This window comes from Rattus norvegicus, chromosome 8 (assembly GCF_021556685.1).
Source record: "Rattus norvegicus strain SHRSP/BbbUtx chromosome 8, alternate assembly SHRSP_T2T, whole genome shotgun sequence".
Classification (NCBI taxonomy): domain Eukaryota; kingdom Metazoa; phylum Chordata; class Mammalia; order Rodentia; family Muridae; genus Rattus; species Rattus norvegicus.
The window spans coordinates 52,285,239-52,309,036 of NC_141541.1; the positions used below are offsets into that span (position 1 = coordinate 52,285,239).

Here is a 23,798-nt window from a genome sequence, read left to right on the forward strand (position 1 = left end):
GTGTGTGTGTGTGTGTGCGTGCGCGTATACATTTATTTATTTATTTATTTATTTATTTATTTATTTATTTATTTATTTATTTGAACAGTAGCATACTTGTACTAAAGTGCTCATATAGATGTCAGAGGACAACCTCCAGGAGGTTCTACTGTATGGTTCTAGTGAGTGAACTCGGGTTGTCAGACTTAGAAGACAGCAGCTTTACCTACTCACCGGCCAACTGGAAAAGGCTACAACAGGACATTACAATAGCCAAGAACCAGCTCCCAAGATTCCTAGGTATCAGTAGAAGGAACATATGGCTCCAGTCCTTCTGCCACATGACAACAGCATCACGTGTCCCCTAGCTTCAGTCCTAAGTGGTTCCACAGCCTCATCTTCTTGAACAGAACTTCATCTTTGGGGCACAGCTCCCCAAAACTTCTGCATAACATCCTGTGGAGTCTCAGGCTCCCTTACTAGCCGGCCTGAGGTCTCCGTCTACACCCCTGTGCTGGAGGTAGGCTCATGAGAAAGAGGAAGGTCCCTGCAGTCCTGCGATCAGTAGTGTCCGAATCCTCCAGCTCCCACTTCCAACTTAGACTGTTCCTGGCTCCTCCCATCTCCGTGTGCAGAGCAAGGGCAGGAGAATAGGCGAGTCTATGCCAAGCAGGGATGTCCTATAGCAACTCTGAAGCCAGAGGCCAGTCCTACACACAGAGAGAAGAAGGAGAGTCAGTCTCCTGCCCCAACATGCTCTGCTCAGGAATAGGACTTTGTCCACAGAGTCTCCGACGACCAACGGTTCCGGCACATCCCACACAGATCTACCCGTTAGCCCTCCTCTCTGCCCTTCTCATAATTCCACGCGTCTCTTTGACTTCACCTCTCCAGACTCCAAGGAAATCCAGGCTTCTGAGCCCTGCGAATTCCTAGGTGCCAGCTTCAGGCGGAGGGGTGGCTCTGCCTCAGCCAGCTGCTGAAGCGTATCCAGGTCACTGTCTCCACCCACAGGACATCCGTTCACCTCCAAAATCGCATCTCCCATCTGCAGCCCCGCCCGTGCAGCTGAGCCTCCTGGGGTCACCTGGCAGTGTAGGGGGATACACAAAAGGGTTGGTCAGGTGCTCCAAGGCAGGGAAGATGGGGCGGGGGGAGGGAGGAGGTTGTGAATGATGGGTAGATTCCAAGGCATATGGTGCATCCAATCACCTGGGAGATGAAAAGACAAGGCCCACTGGCCACACAGCGGAGTCTGAATCCATAGCCACCTCCAGGCCCAGGGTACAAGAAGCATTGGCGAGAGCCAGCAAGGCCAGAAGGCTCAACTGTGTCTTCCACTGGAAGATCCTTGGTTTCTGCCAGAGGAGCAGCAGCAATCTCGGTGTTCTCCAAGAAGAGGAGGGGAGACAGGCGTACCTGGCGGGTGCAGGGAGAGAACCTGTGACTCCTGAGCCCTTCTCCATTCCCACCCTCTCCCCAACCCAGTCACGTACCATGCTGAAGAAGCGGTCAGCCTCAGGATCGACGACGACGAGGGAGACACAAGAGCCCTGTGCTCGAATCCTAGACACTGTTTCCTCGTGGCCCAGCCCGTCCATGCTCTCCCCAGCCACAGCCACCAGGCGATCTCCAGCCTTCATCCCGGCCTTGTCAGCTGGCAGTCCTGGATCCACCTCCCACAAGAACTGCCCTGGGACATGGACATCTTCACTGCTCTCCCCTGACTCACGCCCGTGCTCTCCCAGGAACTAACCCCAAAGTACACGGGAGGATGCCATTGGGAGCTGTGGGGCACCTCTCGTGGACACTGAGAAGCACACAATTGAACATGTATGACCAGCCTAATGTCCAGTTTCTGACCCACCTCCAGAGCTGCACTCACCAAGTCGACCATCCGGGCCCTTCTCCTCCCGGAGCAGAAACCCAAAGCCTTGAGGCCCTTTCTCTATGTTTAAACACCGGGGCTTGGCGGGCAGTGCCCAGCCCTCCGCCAGGGGTGCAGCAAGAGGCATTCCCAGTTGGTGACACTGTTCCTCTACCTCTGGCCCTGCCACCAGCAGAGTCACCCGATCTCCACTCTGACAAAGCTGTGAGGACAGAGCAAGAATGTAAACATAGGCCATCTGTGTGGGACAGAAAGGCAGGTCAGCCTCTCCTCCCAGGGTCTCAGAATGAGGACGAGCCCCTATAGGAAAGAGGGAGTGATACGCACTGACCCTCAGGTCAGGAGGGTACTTTCATGTAGGAAGTCACTGCAGGAAGCCCTACCTTCCTATTGAGCTGGTTGTAAGTGAACTTCTCCACACAGATCCCATTCACTTCTAGGAGCCTGGCCCCAGGGGGCACCCCTGCCCTCTCAGCAGCTCCTCCTGCACTGAGCACCAACCAGAAAGGACCTCGAGCTCCTAAAGACAGAAAAAGTTAAGTCCCAGCCTTCTGCCTGCCTAGAACAGAAGCTGAGCTTCCCAACCCTGTCTCCCCCCCGCCCCCGTACCAGGCCCTAAGCTCACCATGGGTGACACTGAAGCCAAAGCCACCTTCATCTTTTACCACATGGCACAACCGGGGCCTGACCCCCGAGGCTAGGGTCGGACAGGGGAAAGCTTCATTCCCTTGCTGGGCACGTGTCACGTCATACACATGCTGTGCCAAGACTGTCAGCAATACCCGGGGACCGCTGGCCCGGATGTAACGCACCACCTATAAGAGGGCACACAGGAGTGAAAGGTTGGCCCTCTGAGATCCCAGGATCCCCTAGAGTATATGGTTTTTCTTTTCACTGTAAAAACCATGTCTGTAGATGCCTTCACCCAATCCTTCTACCTAGGTGTCTCCAAATGATGGGGTCTGAAGAGGGTGAGGCTAGGCCAATCCAGTGTCCAGACAAACATCAGGCTGCGTTTCCTCCCTGAACGTCCTTTAGTACCACAGGGAGTCCCAGCCCAGCCTCACCACCGCATAGTCCTCATGTTCCACAATATTATTGTTCACAGCTAGGATCCGATCTCCTTCCCGGAGACCCTGGCGCTGGGCAGAGGAGCCTGGATCCACCCTGCACACCACATGGTCAGCCTTGCCGAGCTGCTGCTGCAGATGGAACCCAAAACTCTTTTCCTCCTCCTTGCTCAACAGACAGAAGCGAGGCCGGTGCAGGTTCCAGGGATCTGGAGGAGGAGGTAGGTAGCCAAAAAGGAGGAGGGGGACACAGCCCAGGCACAGCAGCATCAAATGTCCCTGCTTCCTCTCAGAGCACTGGTCAGCTTCCAGCCAGTGAGAGGGTGGGCTGTATAGCTGAATGGATGTGTGGGCCAGCTGCTGAAGCCAAGGGAAGGCTGCCCCCTCTACCTCTGCCTAGTTACTGATATCAGAGGGAGGCGGGAGGCAGTTACCAAGGAGATAGGAGGCTGTGTGGCTCTGTAGTGTCTCTAGGGAAAGGCAATAGTTGCCAGGGGTGAGGGGATTACCAGATTGGTCCTGGTCTTCAGCCAGGGAGAGGACAGGATTGTCAATGCCCAGTCTAGGATTAAACTTAAACTTTCTGTAAAGAGGCAGGAGAAGCGAATATGAGACGCTCATAGCTGGACTTAGGTCCCGGGTTCTACCCTCGGTACTGATGCCAGCTGAGAGTCCCCACCTTCAGTTCTTTTTCTCCAACCGGCAGACTACTTACAGAGTTAACAAGGCCGTGTCCCGAAGATCTGCCAGACGAAGGAAGGTGAGAGTAGAGACACGCTCCCCACGACATTCATAATAAAAAACCAAAAGGGCTTAGGAGAAACCCAACCCTCCTCCCATTCTGCTTCACTATCTTCACACACACACACACACACACACACACACACACACACACACACACACTCACACACACACTCACACACACACACTCACACTCACATACACACTCACACACACATAGACACACACTCACACACATACAAACACACACAGACACATACATACACACTCACACTCTCACACACTCACACACACTCACACTCTCACACACACTCACACAATAGACACACACTCACACACATACAAACACACACAGACACATACAAACACACACAGACACATACACACACTCACACACACACTCACACTCACACACACTCACACACTCACACACACTCACAAACACACACACTCACAAACACAAACACGCATAGACACACATAGACACACACACATAGACACACATTCACACACACATAGACACACACATAGACACACACTCACACATTCACACACACACAGACACACACTCACACACACATAGACACACACTCACACACACATAGACACACACTCACACACAAATAGACACACACACACAGAGGGGTGCTGCCTCCCCTTTATTTTCCTCCCCCAGCACAGAAATCTGAGCCTATCAGCAGAGGGCGTGAACCAGGAAGGTAGATCTATAAGCCCATCTCATTCCTAGTTCTAATGCCTCAGGGCTACAAACCCCGAGAGCAAGTGTGTTCTAGACCCAGAGATTCCAAATCTGCCCCTTCTGCCGCCACCCCAAAGTCCCCTTTCGAGGACATCTCCCCACTTCCTACCTGCAGCTGCCTCCATAGTTGGATCAGTGACCCAGGACTTAAGAGTAGGGACAAGGTTCATTATAACCAGCTGACCCTCCCACCTGCCCCCTCCCGAGTCACGCCTTCTTGAAGACACTGCAAGGAAGCCTTGAGGTAATGGTTAACAGCAATAGGACTTATTCCCTGGGAAGTGCAAGTCTAGGTTCCTTCTGCCCCCGGTCTTGCATCCTACCTTTCTCTTAAGACCCAGGTGCTCTTATGCACAACAAAAAGCAGCTCACTGTCATCTCCAGCTGCTAAGGAGGAGAAGGGTTGTAGGAATTAAAGGCCCAGCATGAACAGCCTCATCCCAGGATCTCACACACAGGCCTTCCCAGCAACAAAGTTATCTAAAGATGTTTGAGCCTCTCCCTTTGCCTATCAACAATGGATCTCCAAGAATTGCAATTACTCTAGGAATCTTAAACTGGGGAAGAGAAGAGGAAGCCTGGATGCCAGCCAGAACTTGTCCCCCAAAAAGAGGTTTTGGACAACTTTTCAGACCACTAAGCTGGATGGACTGCAACAGTCACCGAGTCCCAATGAGACTGCTCAGTACACTAAATCCCAGGGGCGGACCCTGAAGATGAGCTTTGGGGTTGACACCGTCACCAGACCCATTTATCTGTTCCTCTTCCCAGGGTAGCCACCTCAAACAAATCTCCTTTCTCTGCTTTCCTAAGCTTTCATCCTGCTCATTTGTGTGTGTGTGTGTGTGTGTGTGTGTGTGTGTGTGTGTGTGTGTGTGTGTTTGCATGCATGTGTGAATGAGAAAGTAAGGAGAGAGGTGCAGAAGGTGCGGTTGCTCCGTAGAGAGGGTATTGAATCCCCCAACCCACCCCCACCTCGAGCTGGAGTGGTTGTTGGCTTCCCCTACTCCACCTCCCACCCCACCCCACCCCTGCTGGGAATGTGGTTGCTGGGAACTCAATTACTGTCCTCTGGAAGAGCAAGGAGTATCTGAGCCTGCCGGGCCATTTCTCCAGCCCTCCTTCTCTGCCTTTTCACTATTCCCTTTTTAAATACCTTAAATGGGATGCCCGGCGGAGCTCAGCTTGATTGACACTACAAACCCCAGCAACACTACTGCTACTGCCTCTGAGTCTGGTGGCCAGGGGCCATCTGCAGCAGAAGGCAAACCAAACTAACCCTTTCTTGGAAGCACCAGGCAAGGAAGTGGAGACCACAGGGAGCGGAAGACACGCAGCTTTTTAATAGCAAGACGGGCACACTTGTCCCTAGTAACCTTGGAGCCATTGATACCTGTGCATTTGAGAGACGTGAGGCTGGGAAAGGCACCAGTGTGAGGGCATTTCATGTCCAGAGGTGAGCGTAAGGCAGGATGGGGAGCCGTCTAGTACCTCTGCTGGACGGTAGAACCCCCAGCATGGCAAACACAGTCAGAGGTCAGAGGAGGAAGAAGGAGGACTGGTGGTGGCGTCATGGGGCAATTTGCCCACTGATGTGCCACATCCTTAGTCCTTCTAGGCAAAGGGAGAGGTAACATGTTCCATATCGAAGTCCACAGCAGCTAACCGCATTTGACCTTGGGAATTCTAGGCTGGACTTGTTGGGGGTGGAATAGCACAGTTTTACCCACTGCTTTGACTGCAGAACTGAAGGGATCTTTCTGGAAGTTGTACAAGCCAGGAAGCCACAGAGAGAGCCAGTGGTCCCACAGCTCTGTCCCAGCAGTCATTGTCTCAGTGTCCAGAGCCTCCCAGCTGCTCCAGAAGAGTCTTGACCTCGCTCTCCACCCGCAGAAGCTGAGCCTTGCGCCAAGGATTAAGGGTGGCACCTCTGCTGTCTTCCAAGTCTCGGAGCAGCAGCTTGAGATGGCTCTGGACCCGGACAGGGTCCCAGCTGTTGAGGTTGCGTTGGATTTCACTGAGGATCACTGACCAGTACTCAGACACCGCTGTCCCCTCTGTCAGCGAGGCTACAACCCGGGCACCACCTTCGCCAGAGCCGCCCAAATCCCGCAGGACCTGGCGACCCTCTGAACTCAGCTCATTGAAGTAGAGGCTGGGGGAGAAAAAGATGGGAGGATGTCATTCATCAGGGTTTTGAGAAGAAAGGCCCAAGGTGGACAGACAGAGAGCCAGAGGGCAAGCGTGTGTAGTAAGATCCGAGGATAAGGCTCAGATGCTAGAGCGCTTCGCAGGCACAGAGCCCTGGGTTCGCCTCCCTAGCATCACAAAAAGACTGTCATAAGCCAGAGGCAGAGGTAGAAGCCAATGGAAACATTTAGTGTGACCAGAAACAGTAGTCCCTGGGAGAAATGGTGGTAGGATAAGGGACAGTCACAGAGGACTTAGGTTAACTCAGCACTCCGCAAACCAGGATCAGAAAGGGAATACAGAGAGCAGGTTCAGGTCCACAGCACCCCCGGGGTAGGAAGAACTAGGAAGGAGAGGTCGTAAGTGGGGTTGGGGCCTGGAGGCACGAGACCAGGAGCAGGACTTACTGCAGCAGCTCCAGGGACGGGTGCTTCCGAGCAGCCTTAGCCAAGGCCAGAGCCACCGTGTCCCCAGCACCATTGTAGGCCACATTCAGTTCCTGTAGTTGTTTGTTGCGGTCCAGCTGGGCAGCCAGCAACTCCAGTCCCTCATCTCCAAGGTCAGTGTGCAGCAGGGACAGGTGTGTCACCGAAGTGTTTCCTGCCAGCCCGTCCATCAGCACACCCACCCCTGCTGCTGTCAGTGGGTTGTTGGACAGCCTAAGGACCACAGGCAAGGCAAGGTTGGGGGTTGGGGCATTGTAGATACCCAAGCTGGGTGTTAGGACATTGGCCAAAGGGGGCACATCTGGGTTGGAGGCCAGTCTGAACACAGAAATGGGGCCCAGGCAAAGGGACAGTGAAATGAGGAGGAGGTGAGTGCCCAGGGGGAAAAGTTGGGGAAAGCAGGTGGCCTCTTCTCCCTCCTTTCTATTTCTTTAGCTTTCTGACCTTCCTTCCCCCCTCATTCTTCTGTTCTATTAGTCCTCTTACACCTCCCCTTACAGCCTCCAGCCCTTTGGTCCTCCCTCCTCGGCCTTTGGTCCTCCCTCCCCGGCCTTTGGTCCTCCCTCCTCGGCCTTTGGTCCTCCCTCCCCGGCTTTTGGTCCTCCCTCCCAGCCTTTGGTCCTCCCTCCTCAGCCTTTGGTCCTCCCTCCCCAGCCTTTGGTCCTCCCTCCCCGGCCTTTGGTCCTCCCTCCCCGGCCTTTGGTCCTCCCTCCCCGGCCTTTGGTCCTCCCTCCCCGGCCTTTGGTCCTCCCTCCCCGGCCTTTAGTCCTCCCTCCCCGGCCTTTGGTCCTCCCTCCCCGGCTTTTGGTCCTCCCTCCCAGCCTTTGGTCCTCCCTCCCCGGCCTTTGGTCCTCCCTCCCCGGCCTTTGGTCCTCCCTCCTCGGCCTTTGGTCCTCCCTCCCCGGCCTTTGGTCCTCCCTCCCCGGCCTTTGGTCCTCCCTCCCCGGCCTTTGGTCCTCCCTCCCCGGCCTTTGGTCCTCCCTCCCCGGCCTTTGGTCCTCCCTCCCCGGCCTTTAGTCCTCCCTCCCCGGCCTTTGGTCCTCCCTCCCCGGCCTTTGGTCCTCCCTCCCCGGCCTTTGGTCCTCCCTCCTCGGCCTTTGGTCCTCCCTCCCCGACTTTTGGTCCTCCCTCCCCGGCCTTTGGTCCTCCCTCCCCGGCCTTTGGTCCTCCCTCCCCGGCCTTTGGTCCTCCCTCTCCGGCCTTTGATCCTCCCTCCCCGGCCTTTGGTCCTCCCTCCCCGGCCTTTGGTCCTCCCTCCCCGGCCTTTGGTCCTCCCTCCCCGGCCTTTGGTCCTCCCTCCCCGGCCTTTGATCCTCCCTCCCCGGCTTTTGGTCCTCCCTCCCTGGCCTTTGATCCTCCCTCCCCGGCCTTTGATCCTCCCTCCCCGGCCTTTGGTCCTCCCTCCCCGGCCTTTGGTCCTCCCTCCCCGGCCTTTGGTCCTCCCTCCCCGGCCTTTGGTCCTCCCTCCCCGACTTTTGGTCCTCCCTCCCCGGCCTTTGGTCCTCCCTCCCCGGCCTTTGGTCCTCCCTCCCCGGCCTTTGGTCCTCCCTCCCCGGCCTTTGGTCCTCCCTCCCCGGCCTTTGGTCCTCCCTCCCCGGCCTTTGGTCCTCCCTCCCCGGCCTTTGGTCCTCCCTCCTCTTCGGTTCCATCTTTCACACTCCCCCACCCACTTTCATTAAAACAAGACAAAACATTTACTTATTCTGTGCATGTGTGCCTGTGGGAGTGAGGTGGGGAAGGGGAGGGGCTGCGAAGGTCAGGGGACACTCGTGGGAACCGTGGGAACCGGTTCTTTCCTTCCAACCAATATGTGAATCCAGGGGATTAAACTCAGTTTTTCAGGCTTGGCACCAGCCACTGTCACCTTCTGAGCCATGTCGTCAGGGGTCCCCTTCAGCCCCCTTCCTTCTTCATTCACCTCTCCTGATTCTCATTAGAAACAGGGGCCCCCAGGCATCTGGGTTCCTAGGAAATCAGCCAACACCTTGGGAGCAGCTAAAGAGTAGCCAGCATTATGGTGAGTCTGCAGGGAACAGCGGTTCTGTTGCCAGGCAACCAGCCCAGGAATTACAGCAGCCTTCCTGTCCCCCAGGCTGATATTAGCCAGGAAAAAGGCTTTCTTAGCACCTATTCTGAGTGTCTTCCTTGTTCCTTTATATTTCTGTCTGTCTGTCTGTGACAGAGTTTCTCCCGTAGCCCTGGATGTACTGAAACTAGCTCTGTAGACCAGGCTGGCTTTGAACTCAGAGATCTGCTTCTCTGTGCCTCTCCAGTGCTGGGGTTAAGGTGGTGTGCCACCGCCTTGCTCCTTTCAGATGCTTGTGATGGCCCTGGGCAGGGAGCCAGCCAGGGCCCAGACAACCTCTTTACTACAGCCAAGGCAGCTGCAACGCAGACCATGTCTGAAGCCATGGGAAGAGCCTGAGCCTCCCACCAGGCCCTGCTATAGGACACTCACCGGAGAGTGGTGATCTGGCATTGGTCATGTAACAGCAGGTCTCGGAGGTCTCTGCAGGCCTCAGGGCCCAGATTGTTGAGTTGCAACCTGGAGTAGAAGGTGGCCAGAGAGGGGAGGCAAGAGACCCAGAAAGCAGGTCAGCATGGGGTTTTCCCTCCTCCTCGACAGCCTGCTGCTTCCTGCCATCCACACATTCCTTGCCCCCTGTTGCTCAGGTCACCTCTGCCCTGCTGTGATCTGCTATGTCAAGAGACAGAGGTTTGTAGTTGTAAGGGGTGGAGGGGGCCTGAGAGATGGAGCCTGGTTTGAGGATGAGGTAGGTAGAGATCTGCGCTCAGAGATCATTAACTAGACTTGGAGGGCTTTGGTTCCCAACCCAGTGGGTTGTGTAGAGCAAGGCCTCTCCGTGAGCCTTCAGGGCCTTCTCTGCACACAGCTGTCTCCATCTCTCATCTTCTGCCTTGTTGCAATACAGCCTCAGAGAGCTTTACCAGAAGACAAACCCATGCGTAACCTTTTAGCTTCGCAAACTGTAAACTCGTCTCTCCCCTTCCTTTTCCTTGAGTCAAGGCCTTATACAGCCCAGGCTGGCCCGGAATTCACTGTGTAGCTCATGCTGGGCTCAAAGGCACAGCACTGCTTCTGCTTGTTTTGTGAATGCTGGGATTACAGCCTGTGTTGCCTGGCGGATCTCTTTTCTTTAGAAAGTAGCTAGCCTTGGGTATTGCTATAGCAACAGAAAGCCGACTCATGTATGTCCTTCGGTTCTTCATTCCTCTGGCCTGCCTAGCGCCTTCTCTCCTACTGCCCCTCCAACCCCTTCCTCAGTTCGTGCCTCTGCATAGGGATTAGTTCTCACCCCAGTTTCCGGGCCCGCAGGAGAACAGGCATAAGAGTGTGTAGCCCAGCGGGGTCCAGCTGGCAGGAGGCCAAGTTCACCTCATCCAGGGGGTGCCGTCCACTTCCCAGTACAGACGCTACCACCGTGCACTTGAGGGGTGTCATTCGCACACCTGCTAAATTGAGCTGTCGTAGGGAGCCCAGCACCTCAGCTGAGAAGCGCTGGTTCTGGAACTCATAGTGAAAGAAGAGATGGTCAAGAAGCTCCGAGGGGGGCAGCACCTGCCGACCCATCTTCCCCAGTTTCTTCTTGATTGCCTGGGCATTCTCCAGGGCATCCAGGTTCTTAATGGGACAGCCAAGCTGAGCCAACACCGCCCGATTGTGGGCAGAGAGAAGTCCACTCATGAACATGGGGAAGAGCTCAAAGACTTCATCCTCAGGGGGTTCATCTGGGTGGCGCCGGGGGCCCTCCACACCCAGGATGCTGGCACCCATCTGATCCAGAACATCGTCATTGTAATAGTCTTCCTCCCGGAACATCTCCAGCACCATGGCCTGAGCCACCGCCTCGCGACTCTTACTCACCATGCGCCCAAACACTCGTGGAACCACCTGGAAAAGAAGCATGGGAGGGGGTGTGGCCTTCCAAACAACCAATCAGGCCTCCAAGGTTCAGTTCAAGACAGATATACCCTCCGACTGCTCTAACCTTGGGGTCTCCCGTTGAGCTCACAGTACCATTTGCAGATCCTGCTACTTCCCCTTGTTGGGACACCCTCTACGGCTTCCTGCTACCTGTGAGGCAAACTCCAATCATTTAGCCTGGAATATGAAACTTTTCATAATCTGGCCCCAAAGTGACTTTTCTAGGGTCATCTCTTCTCAAACGCTTGTCTCATGTATTCCAGATGTTAGGGGTCTCTTCCTTTTGCTCAAAGGCCAATTAGTTTCCCAGTCCAGGAGGTGGAGAGGAATACACACAGTTGTCCTTCCACAAAGAGTTGGTTCATAGAGATCACATATGCCTGGGTGCTCAAGTTCCTAATGTAAAATGAGTCAGTATCTCTGCATATAGTTTATGCACACCCTACTGTATATTAATTAATCTCTGGACCACTTGAAACACTTAATACAATGTGAATGCTAAGTGTAGAATGGCTGTGTGCAGCTATTTGGGCTAGATGAACAGCACTCTATGGTGCTGAAAAGGACCTGCGCATGTTTAATACAGGTACTTTTTGTGGAGGCAGTGTTGAGGATTGAGCCCAAGCCTTCACGCGTGTTAAGCACATGCTCAATCACGGAACTACACCCACTCCCTCTACATTTGCTCTTGTTTTACTTATTTTATTTTTATTTTTAATACTATGTGCATGATGTTTTGCCTGTAAGTGTATGCATGTGCACCATATGTGTGTCTGGTGCCTGTGGAGGTCAGAAGGGTACATTGGATCCTCTGGGACTAGAACTATGGATGGTTGTGAGTCACCACGTGGAGACTGGGAACAGAGACCAGGGCCTCTGCAAGAACCACATGCTCTTAACCACTGAGCCATCCATCCCTCTGGCTCCTTGCATTTAAGGATTTTTTTAAATTATATATATATGTGTGTGTGTGTGGGTATTTGCATATGACTGCAGGTGCCAGAGGAGGCCAGAGGAATTGGGCCTCACCAAGGCTGGGGTTACAGGTGGTTGTGAGCCACTTAACATTGGTGCTGGCAACTGACCTCAGGTCCTCTGCAGAGGCAAAAGGATCTCTTAACTCCTGAGCCATCTCCCTAGCTCTCTGAAATCTTTTTTTTCAAATCTTTTCCTCTATTGAGTTTTTGGTTTTGTTTTGCTTTTTGCTTTTTGGTTTTTTTTTTTTTTTTTTTTAAACAGCTCTTTCCATCGGATGGCGGTACATGCCTTTAATCCCAGCACTTGGGAGGCAGAGGCAGGCAGATCTTTGAGTTCGAGGTCAGCCTGGTCTACAGAAAGAGTTCCAGGACCTCAGGGTACCCCTGGTTTAGCTTCCAGAGTACTGGTATTGCAGGCAGTTGCCTCTAGGCCTTAACAGTCAAATATTTTCTTGTTTCTGTCCTTCTCCTCCCCCTCCTCCTCCTCTTCCTCCTCCTCTCCTTCCCTCCTCCTCCCCTCCTTCTTCTTTTCCTCCTTTTCCTCATCTTGTTCTCTCTTGAGACAAGGTCTTGTGTCCCAGGCATGACCCAGAATCATTATGGAGCTGAGGATGACTGAATCCTGATCCTCCTGCCTCCACCTCCCAAGTTCTGGGATTACAAACACACACTGCCACATCTGGTTCCCGTATTTGCCATCTGCTAAAGGACAGATGCGCAGAGATGGGACGACAGAGATAAGGGCTGACTCTTGGGCCTTCAGATGGAGACCAGGCCCTGTGTTATAAATATATCCACACTTCCAACGTCCTGATCATCAAAGTGACCATGATGATGTATGTGGCTCCTGCCATGTCACGGTCCCCTGCGGTATAGCCCCTGCCAATCTCAGTGTCCTCATCAAAGGCGCCACCCTGTTTCCTGTGCTCCCTTCCTCCCAACTCTTCTTGCTCTCCTCACAGTGCTGGAGTTTCCCCCTTTTTCAGAACCTCCATGATGCTGCTTGCTAGAGTGCCTGCCACTCCCATTGTCCTCTTGGCTAGTCCTATGAAAACTAAGTTTAAATGCTCTTCCAGAAGGCTTTCCTGACCACTCAAACCAGAGTCATCTATCTCTCTCAGAATATCAGAACTTCTCCCATGGGCATTTATCACTTTTCACAGCATGTTGACTTTTGTGTTTGTCTATGAAATCAGAAAGAGCAGGAATCTGCAGTTATTACCTGATTTCCCCACAAACCTAACACATTACCCACCACACAGCAGGGACTGAAATGGGTTACACCTGCAGAGGTTAGCCATGTCCCCTCTCATCCTCACAGAGAAACGACCCCCCTCTGCTCTCCGTTCTTGTTCAGGTTTCAAACGTGAGGCTCTTGCTTTGGGAGTGATAGTACTCAACACTGATCTGGAGACAAGACCGGAAAAACTGTCGCCTTGTGAAAATGAGTCAATAGGACTATCATGAAGAGGGCTGAGGGGGTAGCTCAGTGGTAAAGCATTAGCCTGGCTTATGTAGGGCCTAAGAGGAAGGAAACGTTAGGTTCACGAACCTAACACTCTACAAGGGTTATCTCCCTCTAAGAAGGCTTGAGAATGATTTCAGGATAACTGGAGAGCCCTCAGTCCCACAGGGGAGCAGACTCTTCACTGATTCTCAAAGGTTGCCAGGACACAGCAGTGGCCATGGCCTTTCTGTCTGAGGTGATGGTATGAGGGTCAGGCCATATAAGTTTGCTTTATATTTTTTATAATCGTTACTTTGTATGTGTGTCTGTGTGTGTGCACATGCACACGTGTGCGAGTACGCACGACACGCACATGGATACGCATACATATATAGATGTCAGAGGACAACTCTGAGAAGTTAGTTGGTTCCTTACTTCAAAAACAAAAAAACTTATTTTGGGGAGAAAAGTCTCACTATGTAGCCCTGGCTGGCCTATGACTCACTATGTAGAATAGACCAGACTAGCCTGGAACTCAGAGATCAGCCTGCCTCTGCCTCTTGAGGGTCTGGATTAAAGGTGTGCTCCATTAGACTTGGTCCCCTCCTCCCACTTTTACATGGATTCTGGGGGTCAAACCCAGGTCACTAGGATTGAAAGGCAAGCTTCTTTGCTCACTGAGACATTCTGCCAGTTCATGTTTTTATGTTTTACAAACAATTAAACTGCACTTACTGTGTGCCAGACCCCAAGGATTAATTTGAGCTTTAAATGATGTCAATGAATAAATCCTGTTACTGCCCCATTTAATAGACATCTAAGGCAAGGTTTAAGTAACAAGGCAACACAGTGGGTGACAGAGTTTCGGACTTGAACTCAGATCTCGGGGTTACTACATTTCTGAGGTAAAGGTCAGATTTAGTTCTGTAGCACTAGCTAGTGTTCTGCCTTCTCAAGACCAGTTCCTGACACGGAGGTTAACTGAGGAAGGAGACAGCTCAAAAGAGTCGCAAACCCTGAGCTCAAACCCTAGTTGTTCTTCTTGCTATCGGCCTATTAGACAAGTTCATGTATCTAAGTTTACTCAACTCACTATTTTTTCCTGTGTGTGTATATGCATGTTTCCAGGTGTGTGGGCATAGGTGTGGGGGTGCATGTGCACATGCGTGCCCGAGATTGATCCCAGGAAATCATCCTCAATCACTCTTTCCCTGTATTCTTTGGAGCAGGGTCCCTGAATCAGACCAAGAGCTTGTTCTAGGGATCCTGTGTCAGCCTTCCAGGGGGCACTATGGGTTTTCCTGGGTTCTGGAGATCCTCATGCTTGTGATGCAAGCATCTTAGCCATTGAACCACCTCTCCAGCCCCATTTCTTCGAGTTATAAAAGGAATCTCCAGATTGCCAGGACCGATTTGCAAACAAAGGACAAAGTGTCTAGTCTGGTAGCCGTCAGCAGAGCCTGACAGCTCCCATCCCTCAGGAGCATTCCGTATCCACCCACTCACAGCATCACCCTCAGGCCTGCTGGCTGGTTTCTGGAGTGGAGCTGCACCCAGGAAGGACCATCCTAAACCAATTACCCATGTCATTCATCCTGCCGGTACAGATGAATAAATGGTATCTGCTTTGGAACCCTGTCTCCGGCGATTGAGTTAGGATGAGTCATCGCTCCTGGGCCCTGACCGCCTCTGAAGGAGCAGGCGCGAGTGAGTTTCCGAGCATGGGGTTCCTGAGCATGGAGCTCGGTGGTAGAGCAGTTGCCTAGCATGTGTAAGGCCCTGGGCTCGATCTCTAACACCAAATCATGGGGCAGGGGGTGGGGAGTTTCCAGGCCTGCGAATGAGACTTCCTCTGCTTCCCAGCAGCAAAAGTTGGGGGGAAAATCCTTGTTAGGAATCTTCGTGAGATTGTTTCAAAAGTCCCCATAACCTCAATTCCCTTCTTAGCCCCCAAGCCTTCCTGATGAATCTTTCTCCCTATTCCTTAGGGCTCCATCACACTAAAAGTCAAATTCCCAGAAGGTTTTCATCTATGCAAGAGGTAGCCTCTACCAATTGGGAGAAGAGCAAGGAGTACACACAGACTCATGGGATCTTGGGAGAAATAGCAAGGTGTGTGTGTGTGTGTGTGTGTGTGTGTTGGATAGTGTTGGGTAGTATCAGGTACGTGTGTGTGTGTGTGAGTGTGTGAGTGTGTGTATGTGTGTGTGAGAGTGTGTGTTGGGTCATATTGGGTATGTGTGTATTGTATAGTGTTGGGTGATATTGTGTGTGTGTGTGTGTGTGTGTGTGTGTGTTGGGTGGTATTGAGTATGTGTGTGTTGTATAGTGTTGGGTGGTATTGTATGTGTGTGTGTGTGTGTGTGTGTGTATGTATGTGTGTGTATATGTTGGATAGTGTTGGGTAGTATTAGGTGTGTGTGTGTGTGTGTATGTGTGTGTGAGAGTGTGTGTGTTGGATAGTGTTGGGTAGTATTAGGTGTGTGTGTGTGTGTATGTGTGTGTGAGAGTGTGTGTGTTGGATAGTGTTGGGTAGTATCAGGTACGTGTGTGTGTGTGAGTGTGTGAGTGTGTGTATGTGTGTGTGAGAGTGTGTGTTGGGTCATATTGGGTATGTGTGTATTGTATAGTGTTGGGTGATATTGTATGTGTGTGTGTGTGTGTGTGTGTGTGTGTGTTGGATAGTGTTGGGTAGTATCAGGTACGTGTGAGTGTGTGAGTGTGTGTATGTGTGTGTGAGAGTGTGTGTTGGGTCATATTGGGTATGTGTGTATTGTATAGTGTTGGGTGATATTGTGTGTGTGTGTGTGTGTGTGTGTGTGTGTGTGTGTTGGGTGGTATTGAGTATGTGTGTGTTGTATAGTGTTGGGTGGTATTGTATGTGTGTGTGTGTGTGTATATGTTGGATAGTGTTGGGTAGTATTAGGTGTGTGTGTGTGTGTGTGTGTGTGTGTGTGTGTGTGTGTGTGTATAGCAGGAATCATTACCTTAAGCAAGTTGAATAGCAGAGGCAGAATCCGCAGGGGCAACAGTTTGGCCACAATGCCCAATACCAGGCTGACATCTTCCCCAACACGGCCCACAAATTCAAACACTTCTTTGCCCACCCGCTGCAGGGCTGTCTTGCGCAAACCAAGCACGATGTAGAGGGCAGCCAGATACTCCTGCATGGCAGGTACGGTGAATACGAAGGTACCCAGGTGCCCTGGTTCCACACACGGGGCCAGGAAAAACCTCAGGGCATCCCGGCGGAAGATCTGGAGCAGCTGAAACTCCTCCTCTGTCTTGATGCCAGCTTCCAGGCAGCCACGGACATCCTCTTCAGAGAAGTAGGTCTTTCGGGATGACACCCCCTCATAGGCCAACTTACCCATAGTCCGGGCTGCATAGGACATCAGGGATAAGTTGGAGGGGTCGGTGCTGTCCAGTGTTTCCCCATTGAAGTTCAGACGTAGAAAGCTGGTATAGATGCTTGTGAGAGTCTGACCAGCAGATGTGGGAGCATGCAGGAAGTGCAAGGTAGCACAGACAAGCCAGCAGTAAGAGGGCAGAAAGCAGGCGGCTGCGATCTGGTGGTGCCCCTCCAGGTTTCGGGACAGCATTTGAATGAGATTGTCCCGCTGAGCTGGTGTAACTGAGACACCTGTACCCCCAGCACCATACCCACAGTCAGGCTGGTTAAGGCGGAGCTGGAAGTAGAGCTTCTGCAGGTTGGTATCCGAGAAGCCACAGATTTCACCATAGCGGCCCACGTACTTGCTAGGGATACGGCCAATGGCGGAGGGCCGGGTGGTTACCAGAATGCTGGCCTGGGAAGGATATGGTTAAGGGTTAAGAAAGAAACATCTGTGTCTCAAGAAACCTGATTGTCTCAAGCCCCTAAAGATGGAGGGTCCAAGAATGAAGAGGACCACAGTTATTGACATTATAACTAACAATGCAGGGCATGGTGGCACACGCCTTTCATCCCAGCTCTTGAGAGGCAGAGACAGGTAGATCTCTGTGAGCTCTGGGCCAGTGAGAAACTGTCCAAAACACTTAACAGTATCAATTACTGATTATCTACTATGGCCCAGGGCTAAGACCCAGCTAAGCACTTGATATGTGGTGTCTCACTTAACCTGTATAGAACAAGGAGAGGACACACAAGTTTGGGTGGGAGAGTGACTTGCTCAGGGTCATGCATTTAGGAAGGGCCAAGATGAACTAACCCAGGCACTATTGTCCTACACAGCAACCACGTAGGATAAAAATTCCCTATGGGGCAGGTTAAGGGACAGCAAGTGGCAGGACACAGCAAGGGTCAACCCACCTCAGGAAGCATGTATTTGCGCAGCAGGTTGACCATGATGGCAGCTGGTGCCCCGGGTTCCTCCGGGTCACTGCAAAGCCCTGTGCCTGCCAGCCGGAAGTCAAGGTTGAGGCGTTCCAAGCCATGGAGCACAAAGAGCAGGCGGGATCCAGCAGCATTCATCAGGGGCAACACCTCTTTCAGGGGTGTGTAACGCTGGGTCACAAGTTGGCACAAGGAAGCTGGGGTGGAGCCCAGGGATGACAGGTCCTCACAGGAGAAGGGGATGAGCAGCTCAAAGGCAGGCAGTCTCCCATAACACCAGTCTAAGACCATCTTGCGCACCAATGTGCTCTTGCCAGTACCCACGGTCCCATACAATACCACTGTCTGCACGCGGCGCCCACAGGCATCTGGGTCAAAGAGCTGAGACAGGGCCAGTGGGGGGAGCTCTGCCTGGGTTCGCTGATGCCCTGTGGCCAGCTCCGTGGATGGACGAAGCAGGTCATCTGGGGTGCTCTCTCGGATCACGGGGTCAACGTGAACTGTGTCTAGAGCAAAGGTTGGTCCAAACTGGCGCTCCTCTCTGGGCAGCCGGCTAAACCACTCAGTGAGGTTCCGACGATGCCTTTGGATAGCTTCTGGATGAGAAAGCAAAGGACACTGGTCTGGGCAAGGAACTGGAGGTGCTGGCTCTTCAGGCTAGGAGGGTGGCTCTAGGTCAGGGTGGGGAGTCAACAAAGAGAACTCAGAGATAGGACTGGAGGTCCTGAGTTCAAATCCCATCAACCACATGGTGGCTCACAACCATCATGTAATGAGATCTGATGCCCTCTTCTGGTGTGACTGAAGACAGCTACAGTGTAATATGTATAATAAATAAATAAATCTTTTAAAAAAAGAAAAAAAAGAGAGAGAACTCAGAGAAGCAGGAACCCAGTGCGGTGTGAGCACACAGAACTAATTTCCTTAACCAATAGATTACTCAAAAGGTTTAGAGCCCTATTACAGACAATATGGATTCTTTGAACAAATTATGCTGAGCCTGGGCTGACTGCGCTTCCTAACACCTGGCTACTGGACCCAAAGTAGTCTCATGGTTGGGAGAGAACGACTCTGACAGTGCTTTGTATGTGGTCCCTGTGCACAGCATGAGCAATGCTCAGATGACAGGAGGAAGGGAAGGAGAGGCCACCAGCAGTTGACAGTGGTGAATGCTCTGTGCCTGCCCTCATCCTCCTAGGCCCTTTTCCCTCCACACCCATCCTTTACCAGTGGCAGAGATGCTCCTGAACAGCTGCCCATGCCTCCCTGGTGGGGGAGCACTGTCTGCCGAGTTTCCATGGTGACGGATAAAGGCCCTGAGAGCAAAGACAAGGGATGGTCTGAGGTTTAGAACTGGGGTGAGCCCTGGTGTGGGCTCAGTCCAGTCCAGTCTGTACTTTCTAGGATGAGGCCCAGTCTTTTGCCCTTCCCAAGGACTGAGCTCCAGCCCCTCCGACCCTAATTGCTGTTTGCTTGAGACTCAGACCGGCCTCTGCCAGATTTATCCCATTCCTCATTATTATGTACCTGCATGCTCTAAGCTAACTTCCTCTACATCCTTGGAAGTTGCCCTGTAGCCTTGCCACCCCAAGAATCCCAGCCTTCTCTCCCAGGAGATCCTGACCACTCCCATCTCCTGAGCTATGTCTAGCTGTGTTCCAAGGCCTGACACTCCCAGGTCTCACCTAGGGGGCCTAAGGGGATGATGCACCCCTTTAAAGGGCCAGCTCGACTGAATCCGGAGCTCGTCTGCGGAGAGAAGGAAGAGGCAGCATCTGCGGACCCATCCACAGCTCCCCCCTCCAGTGCACACCCCGACACTGACATCAATCCCCCTCCTATTTGCTCTTTTTTTTTCTATTTGCTCTTATAGTAGCATGTGCTATCCTAAATAGTAATTATTACATAATCTTCTATTTAGCCATATGATTATTTGATTATCATCCATTTCCCCCTCCATGAGAGCAGGGCTCACATCTGGTTTTGTTCACAATTATATACCAAAACCTAACCCACAGTCTGGTACAGAGCCAATGTGCAGCTAACGTCTTGGATAAGAATTAGATTAAAACAGTAGAAGGGGCCCAGCTTGGCTCCCCTTGTCTAAGATGAAGGTGAGGTGACATGTGGAAGGACACCAGCTATGGTACTACACAGCTGGAACTGTTGTGCCCGGCGCATCTGGATCCCTGATGTTTGAGAAGCATCTGGACCCTGAAGCAGAAAGGAGGTCAGAAGAGAAATCTCAACTTCCTGCTTACCTGGGAGCGGGACTGTTCTTCCCAGGCCAGAGCCCCAAGAGGTCCTGGGCAAATGGCAGCCCCACCTCATCCTCGGAAAACTGGAGCCTGAAACACTCAGAACCACGTTCTCTCCTGTTGCCCTGCAAAAAGAGAAGTGTGAATGGGATTGGCAAATGGTTCAAGGAGTAAACACTCCTGCTACCAAGCCTGAGGACCTGAATTAAATTCCAGGAACCTACAGGGTAAAACTGCTCCCAAAAGTTGTCTTTGGACCATTGCACCCAAACCCACACCCACCATAAACAAATAAATAAATATGTAAGAGAAAAACTTAAGAACAAGCAAAACAACAATAAGGTAAATTAAAAAAAAAGTGCTGTGAAGGTATGGATGCATCACACACACACACACACACACACACAAAAACACACACACACATACACATACAGACAGACACACAGACACATACACATACAGACAGACACACACACACAGACACATACACATACAGACAGACACACATATACACACACACACACACTCATACAGACACACACAGACACACACAGACACACACATGCATACACAGACACACGCACATATACACACACACAGACACACACATACACACACATACAGATACACACATATACACACACAGGCACACACACAGACAGACACACACATACACACACATACACACATATACACACAGGCACACACACAGACAGACACACACATACACACATATACACACAGGCACACACACAGACAGACACACACATATATACACACATACACACATATACACACATACATACACAGACACACGCACATATATAGACATACACATATACACATGGCAGACATGAGCACACACACACATACACACAAACATACACACATACAAACACATACACACATCTCTTTCTCACACACATACACAGACACATGCACACCTCTCTCTCTCTTTCTCTCTCTCTCTCTCTCTCTCTCTCTCTCTCTCTCTCTCTCTCTCTCTCTCCCATCCTTACCCCTAGTATCTAAGAAGGGGCCATCTCCCAAGGGAGGCTTAGCCCTTCCTCATATGTATAAAAGAAGCCTTTGAAGCCCTGGCCTGACCTCTAGCTATCCTCAGCAAGGATAATCCTAACCCGAGTGATTCTGTTTCATCTCCTACCAGCTCCTGCCTGGCACGGAGGTTTCACAGCTGCCTCAGCCCTGAGTTCCAGCCCAATCATCTGCTTTTAGATTTTATTTCTGCTCGACTGCTAGCAAGCTCAGAGAGGAGCCCTGTGCTGACTGGCGGGCCTTCTCTGAGCCTGGGTTTTTCCCCCACTCATCCTTACTCATTTCCTTCTGCCTTTGCGACACAGCCATCAGATCCTCTTAGCGGAGTTCTAATGGTTGTATCACTTTGCTGTCTCTCTGACTTGTATATAAGACTGGCACAAGTAATAGATGGATGCCTGAGTGAATGAATTTCCTGCTTGACACAAGGATGCTCTGCCACCTCTGCCTTACACTTCAGCCCACTCCACCCCCTGGTCACTTTGCAGATGAGCTCCCCCAAGCCCTGGATTCACACGCTATTCCCTGGCTCTTTATCCAAATCCTTCCCCTAGAGGCAGTGGTGGCAGTCCTGATGATCTCTCCCTACAGCCTCTTTCATCATCTCAGAACTAAGAGATCCTTCCAGACCCTACAAAAACCCCATTTCCTCAAGTCCTCTGCGCCCCCACGGTGGGCCTATTCCCCTCCCTCATTCCATGCAGAAATCAGCTCCCTGAACTCCTAAGCTACTGACGGCCATGAAACCCAGGCCCACACAAGCTATTTTTCCAGGTTTGCCCCCCAGCCCACGCCTCATGCTCCAGGACTGCTACTGGATCCTTGCTCTCTCTCACCTTCCTAACTTAGCCCCCATACTTTGGTTAGCATCTCCTTTATCAGAATCTCAGGCACTCTTCGAAGATACTGCTCAAGGTACTCTTTCCCAAGGAGTCTCTTCTGGCTCCCTGAGCTCTTTGACATGGACGTGCCCCTATGCTGGCGTGGCCTCCCTCACTGACGCTGGGGCTGAAGGGAGGGCAAACTTGGGAAGAGGCTGCACTGAGGAACCTGCTTTAGCATAGCTAGCCAGAGCCTGGAGCTGGCAGAGGTGTTGAGTGGGCTGGAAACAGGAGTCCTGGGGGCCGGAGAAAGGTCAAGAAAACCTGGCAAATCGCAGGATTGACATAAATCAGCTCCAAGTTCGCTGATAAGACCCGCAGGGTCTAGGATAATTCGCTAATCAAGCAGTTGTCATGGCACTAATCAAAAGAAAGGATCCAAGAAGAAGGTGCGGAGCTCCCCCACCAGACTGGGTCCCATACAGCTTTCCCACTTCCACTTGGCTTCGGGGAGCAAAGTGAAGCTGTCAGTAGGCCCGTATTCAGCGCCCAAGCTCCAGCAGAACTCCCAATGCCACTTGCCCACTCCCGCGACCCAGCTGTCCGGCCCTTGCTTCCGGGGCCCAGCGCAGCCGTCCAGCCAGGGCGAGCAGAGAAGCGATCGACCCAGTTAGGCCTTTACCCAGGCTGCCTAGGCCCTGGTGCCTGTCGCCGCGGCCCGGAGGAAAGGAAGCAGGCGTCTCCCGCTGGCTCCCAGCTTCCCTGGCTCGTTCGGCAGCGCGCGTCTAAGCCGCCTCCGCCCGCCAGCAAGCGCGCAGTCCGGCCCACTCTGGCACCCCGCCCAGCCTGGACGCCGGAGCGCACTGAGCGGAGACCTGCAGAAAGAGGATCGTGGGTGCTGGCGCCGGGCGGAGACTCCGGCCCCACCGGGTCCTCCTAGGGCCCAAGTTCCCGTACTGCCCCCTGCAGGTTCCCAAGCGTCAGGCCCAGTCTATGACCTCATATGCACCTCCAAGTCTGGACTTGTTGATAAAGCCCATTTTACAGATGAAGACAAGGAAGCGCGGAAGAGTAAATGACTCGCGCAGGCCTTCCCTGTTGGAAGTAGATAAGTCAGAACAAAAGCTTTTCTAGGCTTTTCTCATCCCCAGGGCATCCTGACCTTCCTTCCTTGTCACACCCGTAGCTCACCTACAGGCAGAAGACAGAGCTCTTCTGTGTCATTCAGTTCCAAGACTCTAGGGGGTGCCTCTGATCACTTTGCCAGGAAAGAAAAATGGGTCCTAGTAGACACTTCCTTCTCCAACCTGTTCTTCCTGTCTGACATCCCATCATGGTTTAGTCTTGGGACTTCGGGGTTCTAAAAACCCTAACCCTCATCCCCTTCATTCAAGGAACACCCAAGGTTCCTTGTAACCAAGCTGGCAGAGTAACCTTCAGCCAAGGAACGCCTCCACATGCAAACATGGGTGTGCAATGTGCAGAGAACAGATATGAAATAGAGAACTCAAGAGACAGGCTCCTCAGGACAGCGCTGAGAAGAGGTTTTTGTGGTCTACCCTCCGTTGGAACAGGAAAGAATGGTCATAATTTCATCTAGGCGATTATCCATTCGTTCATGTGTGGTGTTAGACCAGTACTGAACACTCACCCTGGGCTGCCAAACAGAGTCAGTCATGCAGGGACCCACCATGCTGACAATGAATTTCTTCAGGGGCTGAGGCAAACTATTAGGAAAATTACTACCTGCTTCTAGCAGAGACAGTGACATTTGAACTGGCTGTTAAGAAGTCAGAAGGGCATACTGGGCAGCATGGAAAAGGGCATATTTACATTTTAAGAGATGTTCTAAGATTGGAGAGATGGCTCAGCAGTTAAGAGCA

At 52.2% G+C, this 23,798-nt stretch overlaps 2 protein-coding genes across 4 annotated transcripts; both read right to left on the reverse strand.

The window, feature by feature from the left end:
- Positions 1-31: 31 nt before the first annotated feature.
- Positions 32-4,688, reverse strand: Nherf4 (NHERF family PDZ scaffold protein 4). Of its 2 annotated transcripts, none has more exons than XR_015626892.1 (11): positions 4,548-4,688; positions 3,653-3,680; positions 3,447-3,520; positions 2,935-3,146; positions 2,493-2,682; positions 2,251-2,387; positions 1,865-2,069; positions 1,476-1,667; positions 1,192-1,398; positions 866-1,066; positions 32-689 (listed from the first exon to the last, which is right to left on the reverse strand). XR_015626892.1 is itself a non-coding variant. In NM_001191996.1 (11 exon segments), coding segments are annotated over 11 exon segments (1,497 nt in total). In that variant the 3' UTR covers positions 36-659.
- Positions 4,689-5,758: 1,070 nt separating this feature from the next.
- Nlrx1 (NLR family member X1) lies at positions 5,759-22,684 on the reverse strand. Of its 2 annotated transcripts, none has more exons than XM_087561874.1 (10): positions 21,931-22,684; positions 20,042-20,163; positions 19,466-19,529; positions 19,008-19,096; positions 17,757-18,376; positions 16,432-17,253; positions 10,392-10,987; positions 9,533-9,619; positions 7,036-7,287; positions 5,759-6,593 (listed from the first exon to the last, which is right to left on the reverse strand). In XM_087561874.1, exons 1-10 carry the CDS (start codon positions 21,948-21,950, stop codon positions 6,272-6,274), a joined length of 2,994 nt encoding a protein of 997 aa, XP_087418000.1. In that variant the 5' UTR covers positions 21,951-22,684; the 3' UTR covers positions 5,759-6,271.
- Between the last annotated feature and the right edge of the window lie 1,114 nt (positions 22,685-23,798).

Excerpts from the sequence above, each read along its gene's own strand:
- Nlrx1 (XM_087561874.1), bottom strand. The coding sequence starts at position 21,950 with ATGGGGGCTAAGTTAGGAAG. Across the intron at positions 18,377-19,007 it reads CAGGAGCATCTCTGCCACTG|AAGCTATCCAAAGGCATCGT; the intron begins GTAAAGGATGGG and ends TTTCTCATCCAG. Across the intron at positions 17,254-17,756 it reads GCAAATACATGCTTCCTGAG|GCCAGCATTCTGGTAACCAC; the intron begins GTGGGTTGACCC and ends TATCCTTCCCAG.